At 37.6% G+C, this 22,238-nt stretch overlaps 1 protein-coding gene across 3 annotated transcripts in view; it reads right to left on the bottom strand.

The window, feature by feature from the left end:
- The window catches only part of SLC38A4 (solute carrier family 38 member 4), an 84,182-nt gene that overhangs the window by 14,054 nt on the left and 47,890 nt on the right, over positions 1-22,238 (bottom strand). For all 3 annotated transcript variants that reach the window (XM_077870339.1, XM_077870340.1, XM_077870338.1), the window contains 10 exons: positions 14,966-15,173; positions 10,997-11,087; positions 10,379-10,494; positions 7,507-7,580; positions 6,928-7,020; positions 3,094-3,175; positions 2,742-2,824; positions 2,583-2,641; positions 1,395-1,670; positions 1,205-1,284 (listed from right to left, as the gene is read on the bottom strand). In XM_077870339.1, the coding sequence (XP_077726465.1) occupies positions 1,205-1,284; positions 1,395-1,670; positions 2,583-2,641; positions 2,742-2,824; positions 3,094-3,175; positions 6,928-7,020; positions 7,507-7,580; positions 10,379-10,494; positions 10,997-11,087; positions 14,966-15,087 (1,076 nt within the window). In that variant the 5' untranslated portion in view covers positions 15,088-15,173. The remainder of the gene's footprint in view (positions 1-1,204; positions 1,285-1,394; positions 1,671-2,582; positions 2,642-2,741; positions 2,825-3,093; positions 3,176-6,927; positions 7,021-7,506; positions 7,581-10,378; positions 10,495-10,996; positions 11,088-14,965; positions 15,174-22,238) is intronic.

The following is a 22,238-nucleotide window of genomic DNA, read 5'->3' as shown; positions in this document are numbered from 1 at the left end:
AGAGTTGGATGCTTAACCAACTAAGGCACTCAGGCACCCCATTTCCATATTTCTTAAACACTATTCCTTCAGTCTTAGAGACAATCATTTTCCTAGAAGACTAGTTTATTTTGTGTTCATAAATATACTTGTCTACTGATATTCAAGAATGTAATTAAGATAAAGATCAAACTGACTCTCACTGTAGAAAGCTTTCATATTTCATAGTAAGATGGGTTTACTGAGGATACAAACCTACTAGAATCAGCAAAACAGCTTTCATGAGTCCAGACTACCAGGAAGCCTGGACAGCTTCTGGAAACCATTCTGGAGGGCACCCAGATGCTTAAAGTCAATTATCAGGCCCCAGAAATGGCTGCTATCACTTCTTGATCTTTGGCTAAAACCAAGCATAGAGTAACTGCTACATGTGATTTTCCAAGTAAACCAAAGACATCAAAATAATTGAAAGTATTCCAAAAATTTCTTATAAGGTAAATCAGAATTTATGAAGCAAGTTACCACTATTTATGGATAATAAAGAGTGGGGTCATTGATTTCTGGGCTAAATAAATTGGGAATTATTATAGGACACCCTTCTCTAAATGTAAAGGGAAAAACTGTGGTAATGGGCTCAGGCGTACTTCATACCTAAGTAAGATGTCAACAGCCTCAAAGGGAAAAGACTTAATGAATCATAGAATTTCAGCTAAAAGAAACAAGATTGTCTAGCCAGTGTTTCCATTGTACAGATAAGACAATGAAGGCCAGATTTTGGCACATCCCCGTGGTGAATGTCTTCTAGACAAGGTTAGGGACTGACCACAAGTGACATCAATGGCTTAGCAAGGCCACCTTAACCATAATTTTTAGTCTTCATGGGTGTGGTCATTTCCTGTTGAGGTGACATCATTCCCAGCGAAATTCAAATTCAAATTCCTCATGCCAGCCAAAATTCTTCTAGCCATTGGCTCTTCTTCCTCCTGCCCGAAACCCCTCTTGTGGACCATTAGGATGGAGAACTAGGAGTGAAGGAAGCAGATAAGGTAGTGCAATGAAGGGGGTGACTCACACTTTTTGGTTAAAGTACATTACTGATGAGTGATATGTACCACAAACGTCCAATGAAGAGAAAACCATTAACCGTGCTTCTGTATAAAGCACCTTTGAACACATGAGCATATTTGCAAAACAAATTAAAATGCTAAGATGATGGTTGCCTTACTCTTTAAGTTCACTGTAGATGGGTAGGACCTCGGGGTGGCACACAAAAGCAAATGCTAGGATAGGGATTGCGTAGGCCGTCTGAAAAACAAAGGTAACAACACCTGTGTAGCATCTGACACAGATGACAATCACAAACCATCTCAACTTATAAAATAAAGATTCAGCTATATATTAGGCTCATCACTCACCCGGGAGTTGAATACAAAGTATTTGGGTTGGCACTTGTCGTCACTGTGGGCTTCATACTCTACTCCACTGCCATGAAGAGAGCCCTTGGCCTGGTTCTCATCTAGCCCTGCAGGATTCTGGTGGGTGTAATCCATCATGAAGTTCACACCACTACTCTCAGAGTTGTTAGGTAACATTACCATGTGCACTGGAAGGGTATTGTTGAATGTCAGATTTCCAACATTGTGATCCAGAACGGGCAGAGGGCAGGGTATTTGGAATTTCTTGTAAATCACCTAGGCCCAGTCATAAAAAAAATAAAATAAAAAAAAAAAAGAAAGAAAGAAAGAAAGAAAGAAAGAAAGAAAGAAAGAAAGAAATCATCAGCCTTTTAAGGAAAACAATGAAACAAAAATCCATATATGTGATTTATGTGTTAGAGGTGAGGGGCCTCTGCTGAGGATTCCTTTAGACTAAGGGAAAATGGACTAGCCTCTGCTCTAAGGAAAGACTTGGAACAATGGTTGCTCCTGAGAGTCAACAGAGCAGTATTTTGCATGAACCCATCCTAAGCATCGTTCATATTCTTCTGAGAAAGATGATCATTTCCTTACATGTCATATCTTTTAGTTTTTCAAACTAATATAATGTGGGTTATCAAAAATTCTCCTCTCTTCTTTTGCCTTTTTGGGGAAATGCTGTATATGTTTTGGCATCCATGATATTACAAAAAAGAAAACTCCCTTTTGGTAGAGAGTGGGGGCTGTGGGGAGAAGGATTTCTCCTTTAATTCCACTGGGGTCACTCTCTTTTCATGGGTGGAATGTGCAGGAGAAAATGGCAGATTGATGTAGATATGGATAATTCTATAGCCTACTCATTTCTCTTCTGGGACTCTTCACTTCCTCCTCCACCTTTCTAAATGTTAAGTCGTTGTGACATTACTGCTTGAAGGATTCCTTTTGTCCAAATATACATCCAGTGTGCTCAGAACATGCTATTAGCTATGGCCTTGACATTCTAACTCAACTATTTTTAAACTCATGACTGTCCTTTCCTCATTCCAAATTAGAATATAAGAAAATGGCTTGTGATGCAAGAAATATTTCATGCTAGTGAAGTGCTTGAATAAAAATGAGGACACTAATTCAGGGACTAAGTGTCTCGTGCTCACCAACCTACAGGGATTGTGTCAATAAATCACTTACCACACTGACAAAAAACACCATGCAGGTAAGAGAAAATCCACTGGTATAACCAAGGTAACCTAAAAGTTAGCAGAGAAATTCTGGAAGGTGAATACGGTATCTACAATTAGCTTACCTTTTAGAATATGAAATTAAAATAAAAATTAAAAATGACTTTACCTAAATTTTTAAGGAGAGAAAGTGGAAGAATGATTCCAAGAGACACAAATATGACGAGGTAGTTGCCATTGAGGTACCATTCTCTGAAGAAGAAAGAGTGGCAAGGATATTAGGGTGCGCCTGGGTGGCTTAGTCGGTTAAGTGTAAGACATTTGATTCATGATCTCAGTGTTGTGAGACCAAGCCCTGCTTTGGGCTCCGCAGTGGGTGTGGAACCTGCTTTAGATTCTCTCCCTTTCCCTCTGCTGTGCACCCCCCATCCCTCATTCTCAACAACAAAAAAAAAAATCAGGATCAGAAAAGACCAAGTAGAATGAGTTAACAGATGTTACAGAGAGGACATAAGACATACCCAGTATTTTCTTCAAGTCCCATGAATGCTCTGATTACTTCAGGTAGTTCATATTTAATGATAAAGAGGTAGCTCGACATTGCTAAAATGGAAAACGTGATAGCTTAGTGGTGTAAATAGCACTAAAGTCACAGGCAAGTTGTGAGAAGTCCCGGCATTTGGGACATTCAGTCTTCTGGTAAGATGAGCATCTAATCCCCCAAACGGAAAGAAAAGCCACCAGTGTATTTTGTACTGCTTCCAAGTTCTTTTCAAAAATAGATATTTGGCCCTCTTGCACATGGACCTCTGCTAACAGTAATGCTGATTCTGTTTTTAATCCAGCTCTGAGGTTTTCAGTGAAGTTGCTCTTTCAAAGTTCCCCCCTAATTAGTTATAAGTCATCATGGCCTGTACTGAGCGCCTGTTTTAGGATCCATCACTTGGGCAGGGGCCTGGCAACAAAAGGCTTGGGCCAGAGGAGAGAGGCCGGAACTGCAGGCCAGTGCCCTGTAGACTGTGTGCCACTCTGGCTTCCCCAGGAGGGCGCTAGTCTAGTCCTCTGTGTTTACCCTCCCTGAGGGGCATGCAAAGCCTCAGAGCACTGATCATCTAAACTGGAGGCTGAGTAGGTTGATAAAAGAATGTGAGAGATGCCATCTTCTCCCACCTTGGTCAGTGAATTTGTTTTCTCTATATCCCAGTCTCCCTTTGACCAGATAAGAAATTATACAACATGGCAAAAGTTCTTGAGCATCCACATAAGTGATATATGTGTGATCATGTACTCTTCTGAAAAATCTGCTGATATAATCTATAAAACCCTCTCCCTGGGAAAATGTGTATGTATGCATATTCATAACATATAATGAATGTTGCCTGAAGTTGTAGGGATTTATGCAACACCTCTTTCCCAAGTTTATCCATGCTGCGAAGTATAATGCAAATTTGACACATGGTCCAGTGAGTTAAAAATAAAATTCATTTTATTAATTTAAATTAAAAATACAACTGACAAGTTTTGTATTGCAATGTTTAAGTGCGTGCTATATGCGTCTAGTGAATTTTTGCTCATAGGCATGGAAAGCAGCTAAGTTGCAAATTGTACTATTAATAGTTTCGAAGTATTTCTTTAACCTCCAACAATAGTAATAAGAGTGATGACAATTCCCTAGATTGTTTAGTCGTGCAGACTAGTCCATTTGATCAGCTGAAAAGCCACGTAAAACAGCAAGATGTAGGTTATTTTCATTCCACAGCTGAGGATATAAAGGTTTGAAAGCTTACATGACATGTCCAAGATCTCACAGATTGAAAACAACAGACCACATCCAAAATATAAGGCCAGTGTTTCCTCTCTATTGTGAAGTGAAATGATTTTTACAATACCTGATGTGTCTTCTGTAAATATTATTTGGTTAATCTTTACAAAGACCTTGGCTAAAGCTAAATCTTACAGAGCGCAAACAGAGGAGATATTTCTGATTAACTGGCTCAGTGAGGTACCATTCAATTTTAGAGCTATTAATTGCTGACTTTCAGTGATGTCACCACTGTTAATGTGTTTGGTCTTCGAAAATTTAGAATGATCCGGGCCTGTATGGGTAATGTCAACATTATTCTGCTAATGTTGAAACATCTGTGGTAAATGTTAATTTTTCAGGGGATTGAGAAAATTAAACGTTCTAAATGTGGAGTTGCTAAATACAGAAATACAAGTGATTTCTCTTAGGCTAATATAGCTACTAATCACATAGAATAACCAAAGTGAGAAAACAATTTTAGGAATGGTATATGAAATTTTGTTTTATTCCCTTAAAGCCGTATTTCCTTCATGTGTGTGCATCTTGACTGAGAGACCATATTATAGTTCACTCCATTTTTTAGAAGCATAATGGAAGCTGCACTTTGAGCAACAGACGGTGCTGTTGCCCTTCAGCTCACTGGGTCTAGGGCTAACTCTGTGTATGTCCAGTTATTTCAGGTACCCAAACAAATAAATTAGATCAGCTATGAGGTGATCCTATTAAATGCCTGACATTTTTAAGTCTTGAAAAGACTGAAGATTTGAACCAAATGTAAAGCAGTCTATTTGATGGGGGATGGAGAGCTTATAAGCTTGTGGCCCCAAACCAGTAAAATGTCTGAAGCAATCCTGTATTACTGCCAAATTCTACGCGGGCCTATAGTCTTAATATATACAAACGTGGAAATAAATTAATAAAATCCAGGCATATCTTAATGATTTGTATTTATCTGCTTACCAACCAACCATTAGCAGGAACAGGTATGGTTGGATAAGGTTATTAAAAGAATTGCCGCATTCCAGCAATCCTAGATAGCTCCAGTGATTTTATTTAAGAAGGGTTACCTCTTTGCAAGATCTCTGTATAAATTTATTTATTGCAGCAATTCTTAGTAATAGTGAAAAACTGGAAACACTCCAACATCAATAGGGATTCAGTAAACCCATTATGGTACATTTGTACAACGGAAAATCCAAAAGCTATTTAAAAGAATAATATGCAAATTCATTCAAGGCATATTGTCAAAAAAAAAAGGAAGCTGCAAATCGGTATTATAAAATGATCCAATTTTATCAGTAACAATATACTTATTAAATTTTGCATAGAGGAAAACCTTGGAGTAGTTATTTCTAATGGTGACTTACATAAACATTTCTTTATAATATATGTATTTATGTAATGCTTTAGGTTTTCACAATTAGCATATATTTGCCTTATAATTATAAAAATGTCCATTTAAAAAATAATCAGTAGGGCTCTAGAGACATTGAATCCGAGAACTGGGGTGGAAAGGATGTACTGAACCCTTATTATGTGCCATATGTTATCTGATTTCATCTTTACAATGACCTTGTGAAATGGAATATTTCATTTTCAATAGATGGAAAAAATAGACTTAGAGGAGTTAAGTCACAGACAGTGAAAGAAACACTCAAATTTAGGTGCATCAGATTCCAAAAGTCTATTCTCTACTTAAGGGTTTGAAAAAAATTTTTTTAATTTAAATTCAATTAGCCAACATATAGTACATTACACCCACAATTTCTGGCCGAAGAAACTGGATGCTGCTTGTTCATTGAGAGAAGAAAGAAGAGAAGAGTAGAATGACAGGTTTGGGGACTGGAGAGGAGGAGATGAAGTAAACACCCCTGTGTGATGATAGATTCCAGGCCAGGCAAGAGGACATAGGCAGTAGGACACAGAAATTGTGGATGTGGATGCCTTCTGAGGGTCAAAGACTCCATTAGGACCAGTGAAGCTGATGGGGAAACATATCACCTGAAACACTATTAAACATGTGAATTTATAGGTTCTATTCTGAAAATTATATTTAGTAGGAATCCTAAAAATTTATAGAAACAAGGAATTTGTGGTTTTATTATCAGACTTGTGGTGCCTACCTAGCTTCTTAGGAGATACTCCAGTGGGCTGGCTCTATATAGGCTGTCTCAAGGATCCCCCATATTTGGCTCTGCCTTTCACATACTTTATTTTCAGGTTTATGAAATAAACTCAGTCATACATCAACTGTTCTGTCAATGACAGGAATAAGCACTAATGCCTTAATTTTTTTACATTTAAATTAAAGCCATAGTAGCATTTGAAATAAAAAAAGCTTTTATTCTATATTTTACTTAGTATTTTCTTAGATGTTGTTATTTTCAAAGAAGGACAGCAAATCTACTTAAGAATCCTTATTTTTAAAATTTCTGAATACAAACCAGCTGTTTTTCTGCATGTAAAGTGCTTGTTCATTACTGTAAGAGTTTTCTGATTTATTGAGCATTTTTTAGAAAGTTTAAGTAGTAGTAAAACTATATGCCCTTACCTCCAATGTTCTGCATCGTAATGGAAACAAAAGCTCCGATTTTCCCGGGCCATCCAAATGCCTTTTCCCCTAGTTTTTCATAAATTAAAGACCCTATAATAAAAAATAAAAAACAAAAAAAACAAATAAAACAAAACAAAAAACGCTTTAAAAGGATTGTTTTAATGACTAAAATATTTCTATAATTGTACACTGGAGTCTCAAATATGTACATAAACACCACATAGGAATCATAAACCCCAAAGATGCAATCTCAAAAGCCAATACAAAATATGTTAAATGTTCTCCAGACAAGAAGCAATGGCTTCATTCATCTTCGTTCTGCACAGCAAGTCAGAACTGTTATTTCTGTCATCCATCAAGAGTCCTTTTTCCTATTTGGCTTGAATCTGAGCCAGTTGCCTTTCACTTCTCTTAGATGCCCAAATTACTAAAAACATTGAGAGGCCATGTCATTGGGGTCAGAAGAAAATGAAATGTGAAATTGACTAAAATCCTCCTCTAGTTATAGACCTATAGACTGAACTATACTTCAACAAGAATCAAGATAGAACATTTTGGACTTAGGGTGTAGCATACCTCCTTCCTTGGCGGTCTTTAATAAAAGGTGAACTGAGTAGAGTGATAATATTGCTACAGCAAGCAGCATGATTCTGGGAAGGGAATAGAGAGTAGAAAATAAATTTCTATAATAAATAAGGCATATTCATGTTAGAAGTCATAATAAATTATTGCATTGGTCCTTTCAATCATTAACTTTCTAAAAGTATGTGGATTTTTGGGAAGCTGAGAAATTCTTTTCTGAACCCCACACACACCCTTTCACAGAACTGGAATTTGCTATATTTTATGTGCTGAAACATACCACCGGAAGTTCTTAATGTTTTTTTTTTTTTTTTTTTTTTTTTTTTTAATGTTACCCACTAGTAGAATCTGGTCCATAACTTAAGATGTTAAATGTATAACAAAATTAGCAAGTACTATATCTACTTATTCAGCATATGGCTATATGTCCATCATATTTATGTGCTATTCTCAGCAACATTTATAATCGCAAGGCTATTTGACAGCTTGGCTAAGCCTTAAGGTAAAATCTAGAAATAGAGAAGCCAAAGCATGAAGAGTCTAACTGTATTACTACTGATCCTGCACATTAAATGATAAGATACTTTGTGAGCCAGAGGGTCAGGTAGTTGCCTGTATACTAGAGAGAAGAGAGAAGGGAAGTGTAGGGTACAGTAAAATGACTTTTTTGGTATGTGTTCAGAAAGAATCATTTCTGGCATGTCCTCAGGCATGTACAGATTCTTTATGTATATATAGTGATTGGTGTTTCTCCAAACAAAAGAATTGGAAAGCAAAATTAAGAGTGTAGATAAAAACATCTCTATAATGAATAAAGGAACAATACTAAACTTCATTTGAAATCTAAAAAAACCCCAAAAACAAAAAACACTTATTCTTTATTTTACACCCTCAGAACACATTAAACATTTTCCCCACAATTGATCTAATTCTTTGGTAATTCCTGATGAAGTCAATGTTGCAAATGTACATTTGGGCCACAAGTTCCAAATGTTTATATATACTCTAGCTATTTTGTGTCTTGTATTTCTACAAAATACATTTATCAAAACTGTCTAACTAATGACTTACTCATATATGTTTCCATACGCCTCATGAACTTACCTGTTTTTAAAGATGTAATTCAGATTACATAATTTTGTTTCCTGGAAAAATAATGAGCCTCCCCTGTATTCTAACCACATACTTGCTTTGGGCGAAATACTAAAAGTAAAACCAATGAAATCCTGTGTCATTCACTGTGAATTAAGGGAAATGGCCGAATTCAGTCTTGCTCCTTGGATACACAGAGCACGCCCTGTGATGTCTAACAGTTTAATTGCTCTGGACAGTTTAATCCCTTAAATGTTTAGGCCTGAAATGAGGCCCTCGGTTTTAAAAGTGGAATATTTTCCTCCCATGAAAATAATCTTGTGGCCCTAGGATGGGGGTAAGAGCCTCTTACTTCTATTCATCAGTGATCGATGGTATTACCCTAATTGTAATGGTTTGTATAATTAATAAGGAGAAGACAGTCTGTCTTAGTGCATATTACAAAAGTACACGACTGTGTGTATGAATATATCTCTAAGCCATTAAGAATCAAAGAATGAAAAAACTACCTTATTTCAAACATGACCTAAAAAAGTGGTTGATATAAAAATCCGTTCTGCTAAAAAATAGTATACCTACAACAGATAAGAGCACTAACACGATATAAATATTTATAGTCCTGCCTGATTCTTATCCCTCAAATAGCTGTGTGATTATCTAATCATAAATGATGTTCAAAACATAAATAGCATATATTTATAACATAAGCATTGCATTCTTAGACAGTTATTTAATGCACCAGCATTGCATTAGGGATGGCAATCTGCATTCACACTGATGCCTGACTAATATTAGACTGTATTCCTGTGAAGAATTCCACTACTGCCAACTGTGTCTTGGAAAATACCAGGCTGTACATAATGCACACAAACATCTGTGGCTGTCTGTCATAGACGATGACATCTACCCTCCAGGTCAGCTATGGGATGCTGCTGCCCTTAGGCAACATTTGACCAAGTACCTAGGTTTAGGAATAAACATTGGCCACTCTGCAAATATTTCTGTGCCAAGCACTATACTAGGTCTTGGGGATACAGACATACAGTGAGTCAAAACAGACATGGGCTCAGTCCTCTGGAGATTACAGTCTAGCAAGGGAGATGCATACTAACCAAACTGGACAACTACCCTAAAATATTAGAATTGTGGGGAGTGTCTAATGAGGTGTTTGTGCCAGTCATGGAGGTCAGCGAAGGCATAACTTAGGTGATGATAAGCTGTGCTATGAGGAGTTAACTAACTAGATGAAGAAGAAAGGAAAAAGAATTCTAGGACCATGTGTAAAGGCTCTGTGATGAGCAGGGAATAAGGCACCTTCTGTGATGGAGAGAAGGCCAGTGTGCCCATTGTATCAAGCATCTAGAGGGTGTAGGGGATGGGGCCCAAGATAGAACCAGAGCACACAGGACTCTGTATGCTTGACTTGGGATGGGATCCTTTTCCTCACAGTGTGATACAGTTGGATCTGCTTCTGGAAAAGATCTTTTTACGGTGAATCACCCTGTAAAATGATTTCTGTGAACTGGTAGGGCTGCTCCAGTACTTTGGGTGGTTGACCACATATCCTTTCTGCCATTTGGTGGGGACAGTTGGTTGAACAAGCACCAGGATTAGTCTACTGATTAGTCCTCGGATTGCTGTCTATAAGCCAGAGAATATGCTAATACTTTCTCAGATCATTCTTGTTCACAAAGATCAAACTTGAGATTGTTAATAGAGATTGTTAATTGAAAGAACACCAGGTGTGCATGGGCGTTGAAGCAGATATGCTTACATAAAAAGTATGATCCCCGTGTTGGCCATGGCATAGGACAGGCCCAAGATTCCACTGCCCATGATGGCATTACTCAGGTTGAATGAAGACATTCCAAAGGAGGTGGTTCCAGGGTGCTTAAAGAAAAAAAAAGGGCACATTTTAAGCAAATATTTGCCAAAGGATGAACCTTTTCCAAATTATTCTTATTCTGCTATTATCTTTACTGGAGGAGGTTACAGCTCAAAATCAAAGAATAAGATAAAATCACAACGAATAAAAGCTGTTAGTTCAATAAAAGTATATAATTTTCAAAGGAATGCTTGGTTTCAGCAAGGGGTCTCAGGAAAAAAATAGAAAAGACAGGTTGAATAACGTAAAGAAGGGAAAGCATGTCTGATTGCAGATTACATTTGGGTTAGAATGATTTCTCCAAAAAACAAATGAATTTCATAAATGATTTATGTAGCCATATGGCGAACAGGAAAAACAAGTCCTTATTCCAGTAAGGGCCTGAATAAACAGAGAATGTGCTGATCAAGGCTTGGAAAATTTCAGTCACATTGTTTTCCCACAGAGACTAGGTAGATCAAGCACCCTCAAGTCCTGTTTACTACCCGAAAGCAGAGATTCACTTACATGTTCATCATCATAATCTGCCAGCTTCTTTTCCCCTAAAAATCCATTTGTCAGGAATTTCTGACTTTCAGCATCTTCATTAGTAAATTGACTGGATGCACATACAAAAAAGAAAATAAAGCAAAAACATCGAAGTAAATGCTCTGAATTATATTTATGTTTCAGGTGATCCACGTAACCGAATCAAGGAGGAAAATCAAGGCATTTGAAACTGTTTTTTTTTTCCTTTCTTCTCTTCCTTCACACCAGTGCTCCTTCCAGACCAACAATTGAGCTCCATTTATGAATATCCTTTGGGAAGGAGAAAAAAAGTTGTGAAGGAAGAAAACATTTTTTTAAGCCACATTTCTTCTTTCCCTCATGAACTATGCAAAAACGAGAATAATTACAGCTAATTCTGTTTTCATCTTGGGCCCTCCAAAAGAAAAGGTACAAAGTGGCGATTGAGGTTTCTCAATACTACTGCACCATGATCAGATGATTGACTGTATTAATCAATAAATACTAAGTGCCTAGGCATGTGATCCCCATCTCATTTGATGCTCAAATATCCCGAGGAGAGGAACGTTCATGCCCCTACTCTAAAGATGAGGTGACCCGGGCTCAGAAGGACGAAGTAGCATGCCCAAGTCTAGGGTCTTCCATGGCACCGTGCAGTCCCAGGCAAGACCCCATAGCTCATGTTTTCTTCTTTTCTTGACACTACTTGCTTAATCACATATCCCTTGCTGGAATGTAGTTCAATGGCAGCTCTGTGTTGTGTTTGGTTGTTTTTGTGAGTGTGTAGATTTTAACTACTCTGAAAATATACTTGGGTTGTTTAGATAATGAGAAACTAAGAAAAACATTAAAGAAACCTATGAATTGGTAGAGGAGCTGGGAAGGAAACAGGACATTACACCGTCACTATCTGCAAACATTGTGACTGTCGCCTACTTGGGCAGAGGCTGGACACTGCACAGCGTCATACAATACATGGGTCCTGTGGTTATAAGCCAGGGGTTTTGAGGATATGGATCTAGTAGAACCACATTTCTAAAATGCTTGACTAGTAATTATAGGAGATCTGTACAAATTATCCTTTATAACAGCAGCTAATCCTGAAAATATCTTGTGAGAAAGAGGGATAACAAGGTTACTTTGGGAGAGTACAGAACAATTTTTAAAGTGTAGGTAGAACCAGCAGACAAAATTACTAGGCTTTATTTGCTTTTCTAGATGTTCACTGTGTACAAGTTGGGAACATTTCCTGGCGTTCCCCTCTTCCTCCTAGGAAGCATAATGCCCTCTGATGCTTTCTTCCATTCCTGTACTAACCCCTATCACCCTCTGCTCCCTTTTTGTGCTTTATTTTAATGGTCTGTAGTTAATATACTTGCTGTGTGGAGACTGGTACATAATGTTCATAGTTGGAAATAGACAAAGAGATGAAATGGAGCCTAAAACAGGCCTAAGGACTATAAAACAAAAGTGTCATCTGGATTTTAAACTCTGGAAGGCCAACAGTCTATTTTTTTTTTAAAAATCTCAATCAATAAATTAGAATCCTTTAGTCCATGAGTAGTTTTTAAAATTTAAAATGTGAAAGTAAATAAATTCTCTCTCGAGGCATTCACATGTTTTTATTTTGGCATGAGATGAATTCTACAACATGAGAAGACTGGATAAAATGTATGAGACATGTTTTGAATGTCTTAAATGTTTTGATACCAAACCCAGCATGTATTGAAAATATAAGTATAATGACTCCAAATGAGTGAATTATGTTCAATTTCCTAGAAATTTATACTTAAGGCATCAATCCAAACCAAACATAAGCAAAACCCATCTTTTAAAAGTGATTATAAGATTGCAAAAAGATGACCTGTGTTTGAGTCAGGAGTTAAAAGCTCAATCACTGTAAGCCGTCCAGAACACATTGTACGAATCTTAACAAAAGCATTCCTATCTTTCTGTTGCGGCTTTAAGAGGACCAAGTTGAATGACCCTGTAGGACTGTTCTCGAGATGGTGTCCCCTTCAGCCTGGCCACCTCTGCAGGAGTTCATATCTGTGTGCAGCCTTCTCGGAAACAAGAGCCCTCAGAGTTGGTCATTTTACCCCAGTAACAAAGTGGAGGTAAAAGAACCAGAGTTTACTGGGTATCAGCTCTCTTTCAGGCATTCATGTAATCCTCAGAAAAGTAGGTGCTAGTTTGTCATTCCACATTTTTCACCGAGGCTCACAGAAGATAAGTATCTTCTCCAAACTCAGGCAACCACTCTGTAGATTCCAAAGCCCTGTGTTCTGCCCCACTGTGCCCTCTCGAGAGTTGCTCAACCTAGAAAATACCACGATCTACATCTCCATTGTCTCTCTAGTCCAACAGCACGGAAGTCAACTGCACTGGCTCCGTGGAGGAAGAATAGTGCTCCTCCTGATGATCTTTCCTGGATGATGTGAAATGAAATGAGATGTCCTTGTCTGAGGGTAATATTCTCTACTTCAGGTCTAGCTTTAGTAAAAAAATTCCATCTCAGTGTCTTATGTGTTCTATGTTTTATGCCATCATCTGTGTTCTATGCCATTTCATGAGAAATTAATTTACTTTATCAAATGACTATGTGCACCTACTATGTTCCAGGCAGTGTGATACGTGCTGGGGCCACAGATGCCATTACCCTGTTGGTAGTGGAATAAAGATTGAGAGAGGACACACAAAGAAGGAAATGGTCATTTCTACTCAAGGGAGGGCTTCATGGGAGTTCTGATTTTGATCCGTGTTTTGGAGGATGAATGGTATCAATAGAGAAAGGGGAAGGTGAGTGGGTGACACAAGAAGAGGGCATTCTAGGCAGATGGAGCTGAATGAGTGAAGGTACAGGGAGCTGGGAGTGGCTCAACAAGGCTTTCCTACAAAAAGGGAGCAGAGCAAGAGATGGACAGGAGAGCCAGGTCAGGGACAGATCATGAAAGGCCTTATATGCCAAGCAATGTATAGCCCCATTTTTGTCTTACAGCTAATAGGGAACCACCTTTTACCAAAGGAGAATCCGAGTCACTTTGCAATTGTAAATGATTACTTTTTCAGGGATGGGAAGAGCTAGTTGGAGGAGAGCAAAATGTAAGATAGGGAGACCAAGGACAGGAAGGGCTGTTTTAATAGATAGGTGACAGATGATATGCTCCTAAAGAAAGATGGCAGTAGAATGGGTACAGAGAAGAGGGTGGATTTTTAACATTAAAGAGGTAGAACCAACTAGATATAATCGAACACTGGATGTGTAGTTGGGGGAAGGGATGATTCAAGATTGACAGTCAGGGTCTTTTCACTGACTTGCTACAGGATAGTGGTGACTTCCACCATGGTGGCAAGTACTGGAGGAGGAGTAGATTTTGAAGAGAAATATCAGAGTTCAATATTAGACACCACAAGTTTGACTTTATAAATAAGGCAATTCAGACACATGAGTCACCCTGTAAAGATGTGCAGTTGACAGTTGGATTTAGTGCTCTGAAACGAAGTTGAGAAGTCTAACAGGCTGAAGATGTGGCACACGTTCAGTGAGTGAAACCCTGATAGTTGTGAATGAGCTTGGTCACTGGTCACTTTTAGTGACCAAGGAATCCCTACAGAATTCTGGAGATGCAGCAACATTTACAGGGCAGTCAAAGGAAGAGGAGTCGGAGGGAATATAGTCCAAAAGGTAAAAGAAATGATTAGCTAATATAACTTAAAATGTTCTGTATTAATGGGGACAAGAACATTGTAACCTCAATTCTAAATTAGTCACACACAATCTAAATCAGACTGACATATAGTAATGATATAATAATGAACTTTAGGATCAGAGAGTTGATGTGTGAGCATCGATGCCATTGTTATCTCGCAAGTAAGTAATGAATCCAATTCTTCCTGACAAAACCCTTGTTTTACACATCCATAAACCTGACATTTTTCCATGGAACCTGGTCATTTTTAATCCCATACCTGCTCATTGCTGCCTTTTCTAAGTTTCCCATCCCGGTGTAGCTATCTTGAGCACTTTCTCCACTGACACTCTCCTCCTCATCTGGTTCGATGTTGACATTTCTCAGCTCCATAGGATCCATTTGAGCTGCCAGGGCCTCTTGTCCACACACAAGCTCCTTCAGCTTCAGGTTCTTCGACGTCAGGGTGATGTTCAGAACACTCTTTTCTGGAAGCAGAATATGAAATAAATCATAATTTTCTTTAAATTAGATAAATGAATATGAATCACATACTTTGCATATGGTCTCTATAGAAACATGGAAAGAAAGTAAGCTCCTGAAAATGTCCTATAAAAATTTATGTCTGGCATGTTTCCTTTACCCAATACAAAAATGAAAATCAAAGAGAAAGAAAGTCACTAACAAATTGCTGAATCAGCAGATATTTATAAAGTGCCTATGTATCTGAACATGGCAGGTGCTTTGCTAGGCATTGTGGGAAGAAAAAGAAAGAAAAAGACCTAGAAGTGATTTGCAAAAAGGTTTCCTATTTGTAAGCAAATTGCCTGATTTTAAAAGAAGGGAAGATGAAAGTAAAACTGTTGACAAAGACCTGGCAAAGCAGAATCTAACAGTATCTCTACTAGAAGTAACAATTACTGCTTGAATTTGCTAATTGGGTATGAAAGATTTCACATCACCAGAATACCTGATAACATGCAACACAGGGGAGGCTCTTGCTAGGGGAACTGCTTTCCAGGCACTTGGATCATGAAACCAAAGTTAAGAATATAACAAAAGGTAGTCCAGGTTTATCTTTGAACCAGCATCTGTCACCATCCATATAAAATTAAAATGCATTTTAACAACAAAGAGGCTCAATTTTTAGGTTCTGTTAGGCTTTTAATTCATTGGATCCCAATACAAGTTAACTTTTCTTTTTTTTTTTTAACTCATTTTCCTCAACTGTTACATGGAAAGGGGTGGACTGACATTGTGATTAAAAAAAAAAAAAAAAAAAAAAAAGCTATGACTCCATAATGGGTGGTTGATACAATTTCTTCTCAAATTTTACTACCACCAGAATTGGTCAATTCTTGTTGAAGTGTTATAGTGGGAGTAATACTATCACTCTTGGAAGGTGTGGTTCTGGAATATGCACTACCCATTTGGTAAGAAAATCCTGAGCACAGAAACCGACATGAAAATTGCTCTAGAAATGAAATCCACAAATCCTCTGGCAAATCTAAAACAACCACGTGGGAATGCCTACCCAATCCGGTGCCCTGACAGCAAATCTGCAGAAGGCAACTCACACTTGATGAGGTCACAGCCCCGAATTACAAAAGACACAAAACACACATGGAAACTCAGGGTGAGTGTCAGTAAGCGTAAGAAATAAGATGCATACCTGAGTAACAAGAACCAAAGCAAACTAATAGTGACTTTAAAACTATATAATAAAAACTAATAGGAAATTTGATATAAGAAATAACATCCATAAAATAAGAAGAGTGTAAAAGAAGATCGGGCTGGTTTGAAAAAGAGTCAAAAAAGGAATTCTAAATACTAAAAAAAAGTAGTCATTGAAATAAAGAGTACTCAGCTGAAGGGAGAGTCATGAAACTGAAAGATCTATGGAAATCACTCAAATTATATCACAAATAGGTAAAGAAAGACAAATATGAAGTTAAGAGATGTGGGAATGGGGAGAGCAAGAATAAGAAGCTTAGCATACTCTACTAGGCCTCCTAATATGAAGAAAGTACGAGGCCAGGGAGAAGCAAAATAGAAAGAAATAATGGCAGAGAATTGTCCAGAACCAAAAAAAGATAGTAGCTCTCAGGATTAAAAAAAAAAAAAAAAGCACATAGTACTCCATTAATACGAGGAATAAATTCATTGATACGAGGTACTATATATATAACATCAAAGATAAAGAGAAAAATTATAAAAGCCAACAGAGAGGATAGAAAATAAGCATATGGTTAAAGAAAAAAATAAAAACTTGTATTAAATGAGTAACATTTCTCTTACCATCACACAGACCAGTTTCACCTAAGAGCAGGAACTATCAATTACTGTTTCTATTTGTAGTTCTTTATTTAAAGTTAGTTTTTCTTTCTTTCTTTCCTTTTATTTTTGTTTTTGTTTTTGTTTTTTAAAGATTTATTTATTTATTCATGAGAGACACACAGAGAGAGGCAGAGACACAGGCAGAGGGAGAAGCAGGCTCCATGCAAGGAGCCCGATGTGGGACTCGATCCTGGATCCTAAGATCAGGCCCTAAGTCAAAGGCAGACACTCAACCACAGAGCCACCTAGGCGTCCCTAAAGTTAGTTTTTCTAAATTTAAACTATTCACTAAAACTTCTCTGACATGGTTTATCAATTCTAGATCTGTATGAGGAAATTAGCATAAGTCCCAACTGTCCTTCTCACAGCTCCTAATCGTTTTAGTTAATGAAATACTTCTACAATGTTAACATGCATGATACTTTCATACTATTCTGTAAAACAATGACATCTCTCATAATTTTCTATCAATTGTTTTTGAACACTTAAAGACAACTATCAACATTTACAATGTTACGATTGTGTAAATGATATGCTCCAAAAGTCACGTGGTATATTTGACTACATAATAAATGATAGAGAAGTCCTCTGTTAGGAAAACTTTGCAAGGGAATTTTCCATATTTTTACTTTCTAAATGGTTTTCTCCTCCACGCTCTGGGTCTCACTCAGCTGCCAATGTCTTCTGAACATCATTGCATCTACTTTCCTTCAATTCATTTTGCATTGTGCTGGAATCCACCTTGAATGACTCCTTTCATACAATGTGTCCATGTTTGTAAACAGAATTTCTGAGTTATTTCATGTTGGAAAAAAAAATTTACTTTGCCCTCAAACTTTGAAAAAGTATTGAGTAGAGTAGAAAAACATAGTTTACTTTGTTTTTTTTTATTTTTATTTAAGTGCCAGGGTGTTAACATATAGTAAAATACTAGCTTCAGGTGTACAGTATAGTGATTCAGCGCTTGCGTACATCAGCTGGTGCTCATCATGACAAGTCCTCCTTCATCGCCATCACCTGTTTCCCCCAGACCCCTTCCACCTTCCCTTTGGAAACCACCAGTTTGTTCTCTATCATTAAGAGTCTGTTTCTTGTTTTGCTTCTTTCTCTTTTCTCCCCCTTTGCTCATTTGTTTTGTTTCTTAAATTCCACACGAGTAAAATGACATGATATATGTCTTTCTCTAACTGATGTATTTCATGTATTTCATTTAGCAGAATATATTATCTAGCTTCATCCATGTCGTTGCAAATGGCACAATTTTATTTATTTATTTATTTATTTATTTATTTATTTATTTATTTATTTATGACAGAGAGAGAGAGACAGAGAGGCAGAGACACAGGCAGAGGGAGAAGCAGGCTCCCTGTGGGGAACCTGATGTGGGACTCAATCCCAAGACTCCAGGATCATGCCCTGAGCTGAAGGCAGCTGCCCAATCACTGAGCCACCTGGGCATCCCGATTTCATTTTTTTTATGGCTGAGTCATAGTCCATGTATAGCATGGTTTACTTTTAAGCTAGATCTATTTTATTTTTCAATGTGTCTACTAATTGCTTTTCACCATCATGTTTTTAATTTGTAATAACTTGGTCTTAATCTTCCTCTTTTTTCATCTTAACCTTTCTATTTTACAGATGCAATATTTTCTCAACTCTTCCCAAGGACATTGACTAGAAGTTTTCAAAAGCTCCTTTTGTTCTGTAAATTAGTTTTTTTTTTTTTTTTTCTGGAGTTAATTCTGTTTGTTCATCTTGGTGCTTCTCATGCTTCCTGGTTTTCCTTAAGTTCTTAGGGATTCTAGGTTTTCTGTTCATCTTTATGAATGAAGAGTATGTTGGTTAACTTAGGTAGTACTTGGGGATTCTCTTAAATCTTGCAGGCCCACTTCATTAATGGGTTGCTCCCTTGTAGGTTCTGTAAGTGGCTTCTCTGCAGATGTCTATGTGTGGAGCATCCTGGAGAACCCAACTCCCAGATGGCAGCTGGCACTTTCAGAGAGGTTTCTATAGGAGCAAAATGCTGTCACGGATTTTCCTCTTGGGTGGAGCTTCTGTTCCTGCTTGTAATCCCCTCTTTGTCTGCTGTGGAGGCCCTAATGCCTTTTGTAAAGTTGGGCTTTCTTTACAGACTAAGTCACAGCCTTATCCTCTGAGCAAAGATGGCAGCCCAAACAGACTGCAATGTCCAAATAAATAAAATATTTTTTAAAAAGTACTATTTTGTTTAATGCTTCATTGCTTGAATGCCTCAACACTAGGTCCCAATCCCCCATTCTTCCCATCTACTCCCAAGGCTTTAAATCACAAGTTCCATCTTTGGCCCAGGCTTCTCTGAGCCTCAGCTGCATATGTCCAGTGTCCTAACTGATGTATATGCTTGCATATCTTAAATTTAACATGTCCAAAATCCAATTTGTAACAGTTTCTTCTTCTTCCAATGTTTCCTATCCAAACAATATTGTTACCATCTGAGAAGCATGAATCTTCTATTATAAATTTTCTTTTCTTACCCCCATATCCAGTCCTTTACAAAGTCAGGTTGAATTTTATGAGTAATCAAAGTATATTCTCGTTAATCTACTATCTTCCATTTCTGCCACCAGCACTCTTGTCCAAGCTACCATCATTTTTCTTGCCCTGTCAACTGTTGCCTCCTGTCCCCCACAATTCACTCTTCACACAACAGCCAGAATGATCCTTTTAAAATTTTATTTAATTTTTCAGAATGATCCTTTGAAAACAAAATTTAGATCATATTTATTTGCTTAGACCCTTTCATGTCTTTCCCTTGTTTTTAGGAGAAAGTCTAAGTTCTCAACATGTCCATGCAGTTCTGCATGGCTCACCCTCTTTTCTGGTCTCCTCTCCACTCTACCTCAATGTTCTAGCTATATTAGCTCTCTTGTAATTTCAGGAACTCTCCAGGTTCTACTGCCTCAGGCCATTTGCACACCTGAGCCATGGTGCCTGGAATGCTCTGCATTCCATGCTTTAGTTTATTAACCCCTCTAGAGGGTTACAGGAATATACATGGCAGTAGGCCTGGGGGCTTCAGTTAAATACCATTTCACTTCATACTTATTCAAAGGAGCCTCACTGATCTCATTCATATTAAGGCATGCTAACCTGGTATTGAAAAATATAGCCAATATGGTGGTGCTCACTACGTACCTACCTGCCAGATACTGTTACAGAGCTTCACATCTGTTAACTCATTTAATCCTCACAGCAGTCCTCTGAGATAGGTACTATTTTGGTTCTATTCCCATTTTACAGATGAAGTCATGGAGGCACAGAGAGGTAAATTGGCCTCTCTGCTATGCCACCTCTGTTCTGCTGTCTCCACCACAGAGAACTAAAGCCTACAGGGAACAGAAACTCTGGCTCTGGTGATAAATATAACTGGGTATAAATCTGACTTTTTTGTCTTACCATATGTAAAATGAGGGTAATACCATTTACTACAAGGCAGCATTCAAGGATTTAAATGATATATTTTTAAAAACCATTTCATTTATTTGCAAGAGAGAGAGACAGAGAACACACAAGTGGGGTGGGGAAGTAGGGGCAGAGGAAGAAAGAGAAGGACAAGCAGATTCTCCACGGAGCATAAAGCCCAATGTGGGGTTCGAGCCCTGGACCCTGAGATCATGACCTGAGCCACAGTCAGATGCTTAACTGACTGAGCCACCCCAGGCTCCCAGGGATTTAAATGATATTATGCATTTCATAGTTTGGTATGTAGTAGTAAATTTAAATTCCTCTTCTTTTTAAAATTTTTATTTATTTATTTTTAAAGATTTTATTTATTTACTTGAGAGAGAGCAAGAGAGCATAGAGAGGTTAGGGAGGGGCGGAGGGAGAGGGAGAAGGAGAAGCAGACTCCCTGCTGAGTGCAGAACCCAACTAGGGGCTTGATCCCAGGACTCTGGGATAATGGCCTGAGGCAAAGGCAGACACTTAACAGACTGAGCCACCCAGACACCCCCCCTTCTTTCTTTTAATAATTAGAATTTAATTGCTGTCTTTATCTGCATGCAAGCCATATAGTATTTTATATGCATATATACAACTTTTATAAAAGAGGACTTTACAATTCTCAAAACTCACAAAAAATGTAAGCAAGGTGGGTACACTTCTCAAATAAGGAAATTGGGACCTAATCTTATGCTGTTTATGCCAGATATAAAACATTACATTCTCTTTGGAAGATGACATGATATAGCCCATGAAGTATAAAACAGTGTTTAAGATTTCAGCCCCAAATCCTAATGTTGGCCCTGGCCAAGGGGCATCTTCGCGTAAAAGTTGGAACACATTTCATAGCTTATAGCTTTAGCTCTGAAGATTCCATTATTGACCTATTTTAAGGAAACAATAGCCATAAGCAAAATTTAAGAGGAATTAGAATATTATGAGAAACTAGATATTCTGTACCATTTGCCTACAGCACAAAGTACATACATACCTTGAGACATTCAGACTGTATCATAACTATTAAAATTTATTAGCACGATTATACTTAAGCGTGGGAATATTTTATACTGGTATTTATTCATTCAACAAATACTGAAAATGAAATAGGAGGCAAAAATTATAAAATATGGAGCATGACTAAGACAATCCCACGGGGCACCTGGGTGGCTCAGTCAGTTCAGCAACTGACTCTTGGTTTTGGTTCAGGTCATGATCTCAGGATTATCAGATCAAGGCCCACATCAGCCTTGGCGCTCAGCATGAAGTTTCCTTGAGATTCTCTCTCTCTGTCCCTCTGCCCCTCCCCGCACTCGCACTCTCTCTCTCTGAATAAATAAATAAATAAATAAATAAATAAATAAATAAATAAATAAATAAATAAAATATTTTTAAAAAGACAAAAAGATAGAATCCCTGCACCCAATGAACTGTTTGGTAGAGAAAAACAGATTTTGAATGAACTATTCTATTATAACATAACTTACATTTTTTTCTCTAAACAGCTACTTAATGAAAAATTGATGAATCTTTGCATGGGTAGGCTAGAAAAGAATGATGTTGGCATACACTTCGATTGAAAAATATAATAATATATTACATGTAATATATATGATATATTAAATGTAACATTATAATAGAATTAAATGTTCATAGGCGGAGATTCTTCTATGGCTATCCATCACCTTCATTAACCGAATTGCTGGTGGGAGGAATCTGGCTATAGGTATCGACACTTC

The sequence above is a fragment of the Canis aureus genome, chromosome 25 (genome assembly GCF_053574225.1).
Source record: "Canis aureus isolate CA01 chromosome 25, VMU_Caureus_v.1.0, whole genome shotgun sequence".
In the NCBI taxonomy this organism is placed as follows: domain Eukaryota; kingdom Metazoa; phylum Chordata; class Mammalia; order Carnivora; family Canidae; genus Canis; species Canis aureus.
Note: the sequence above shows the minus strand (reverse complement) of the source record. Positions and strands in the feature narration are given on the sequence as shown.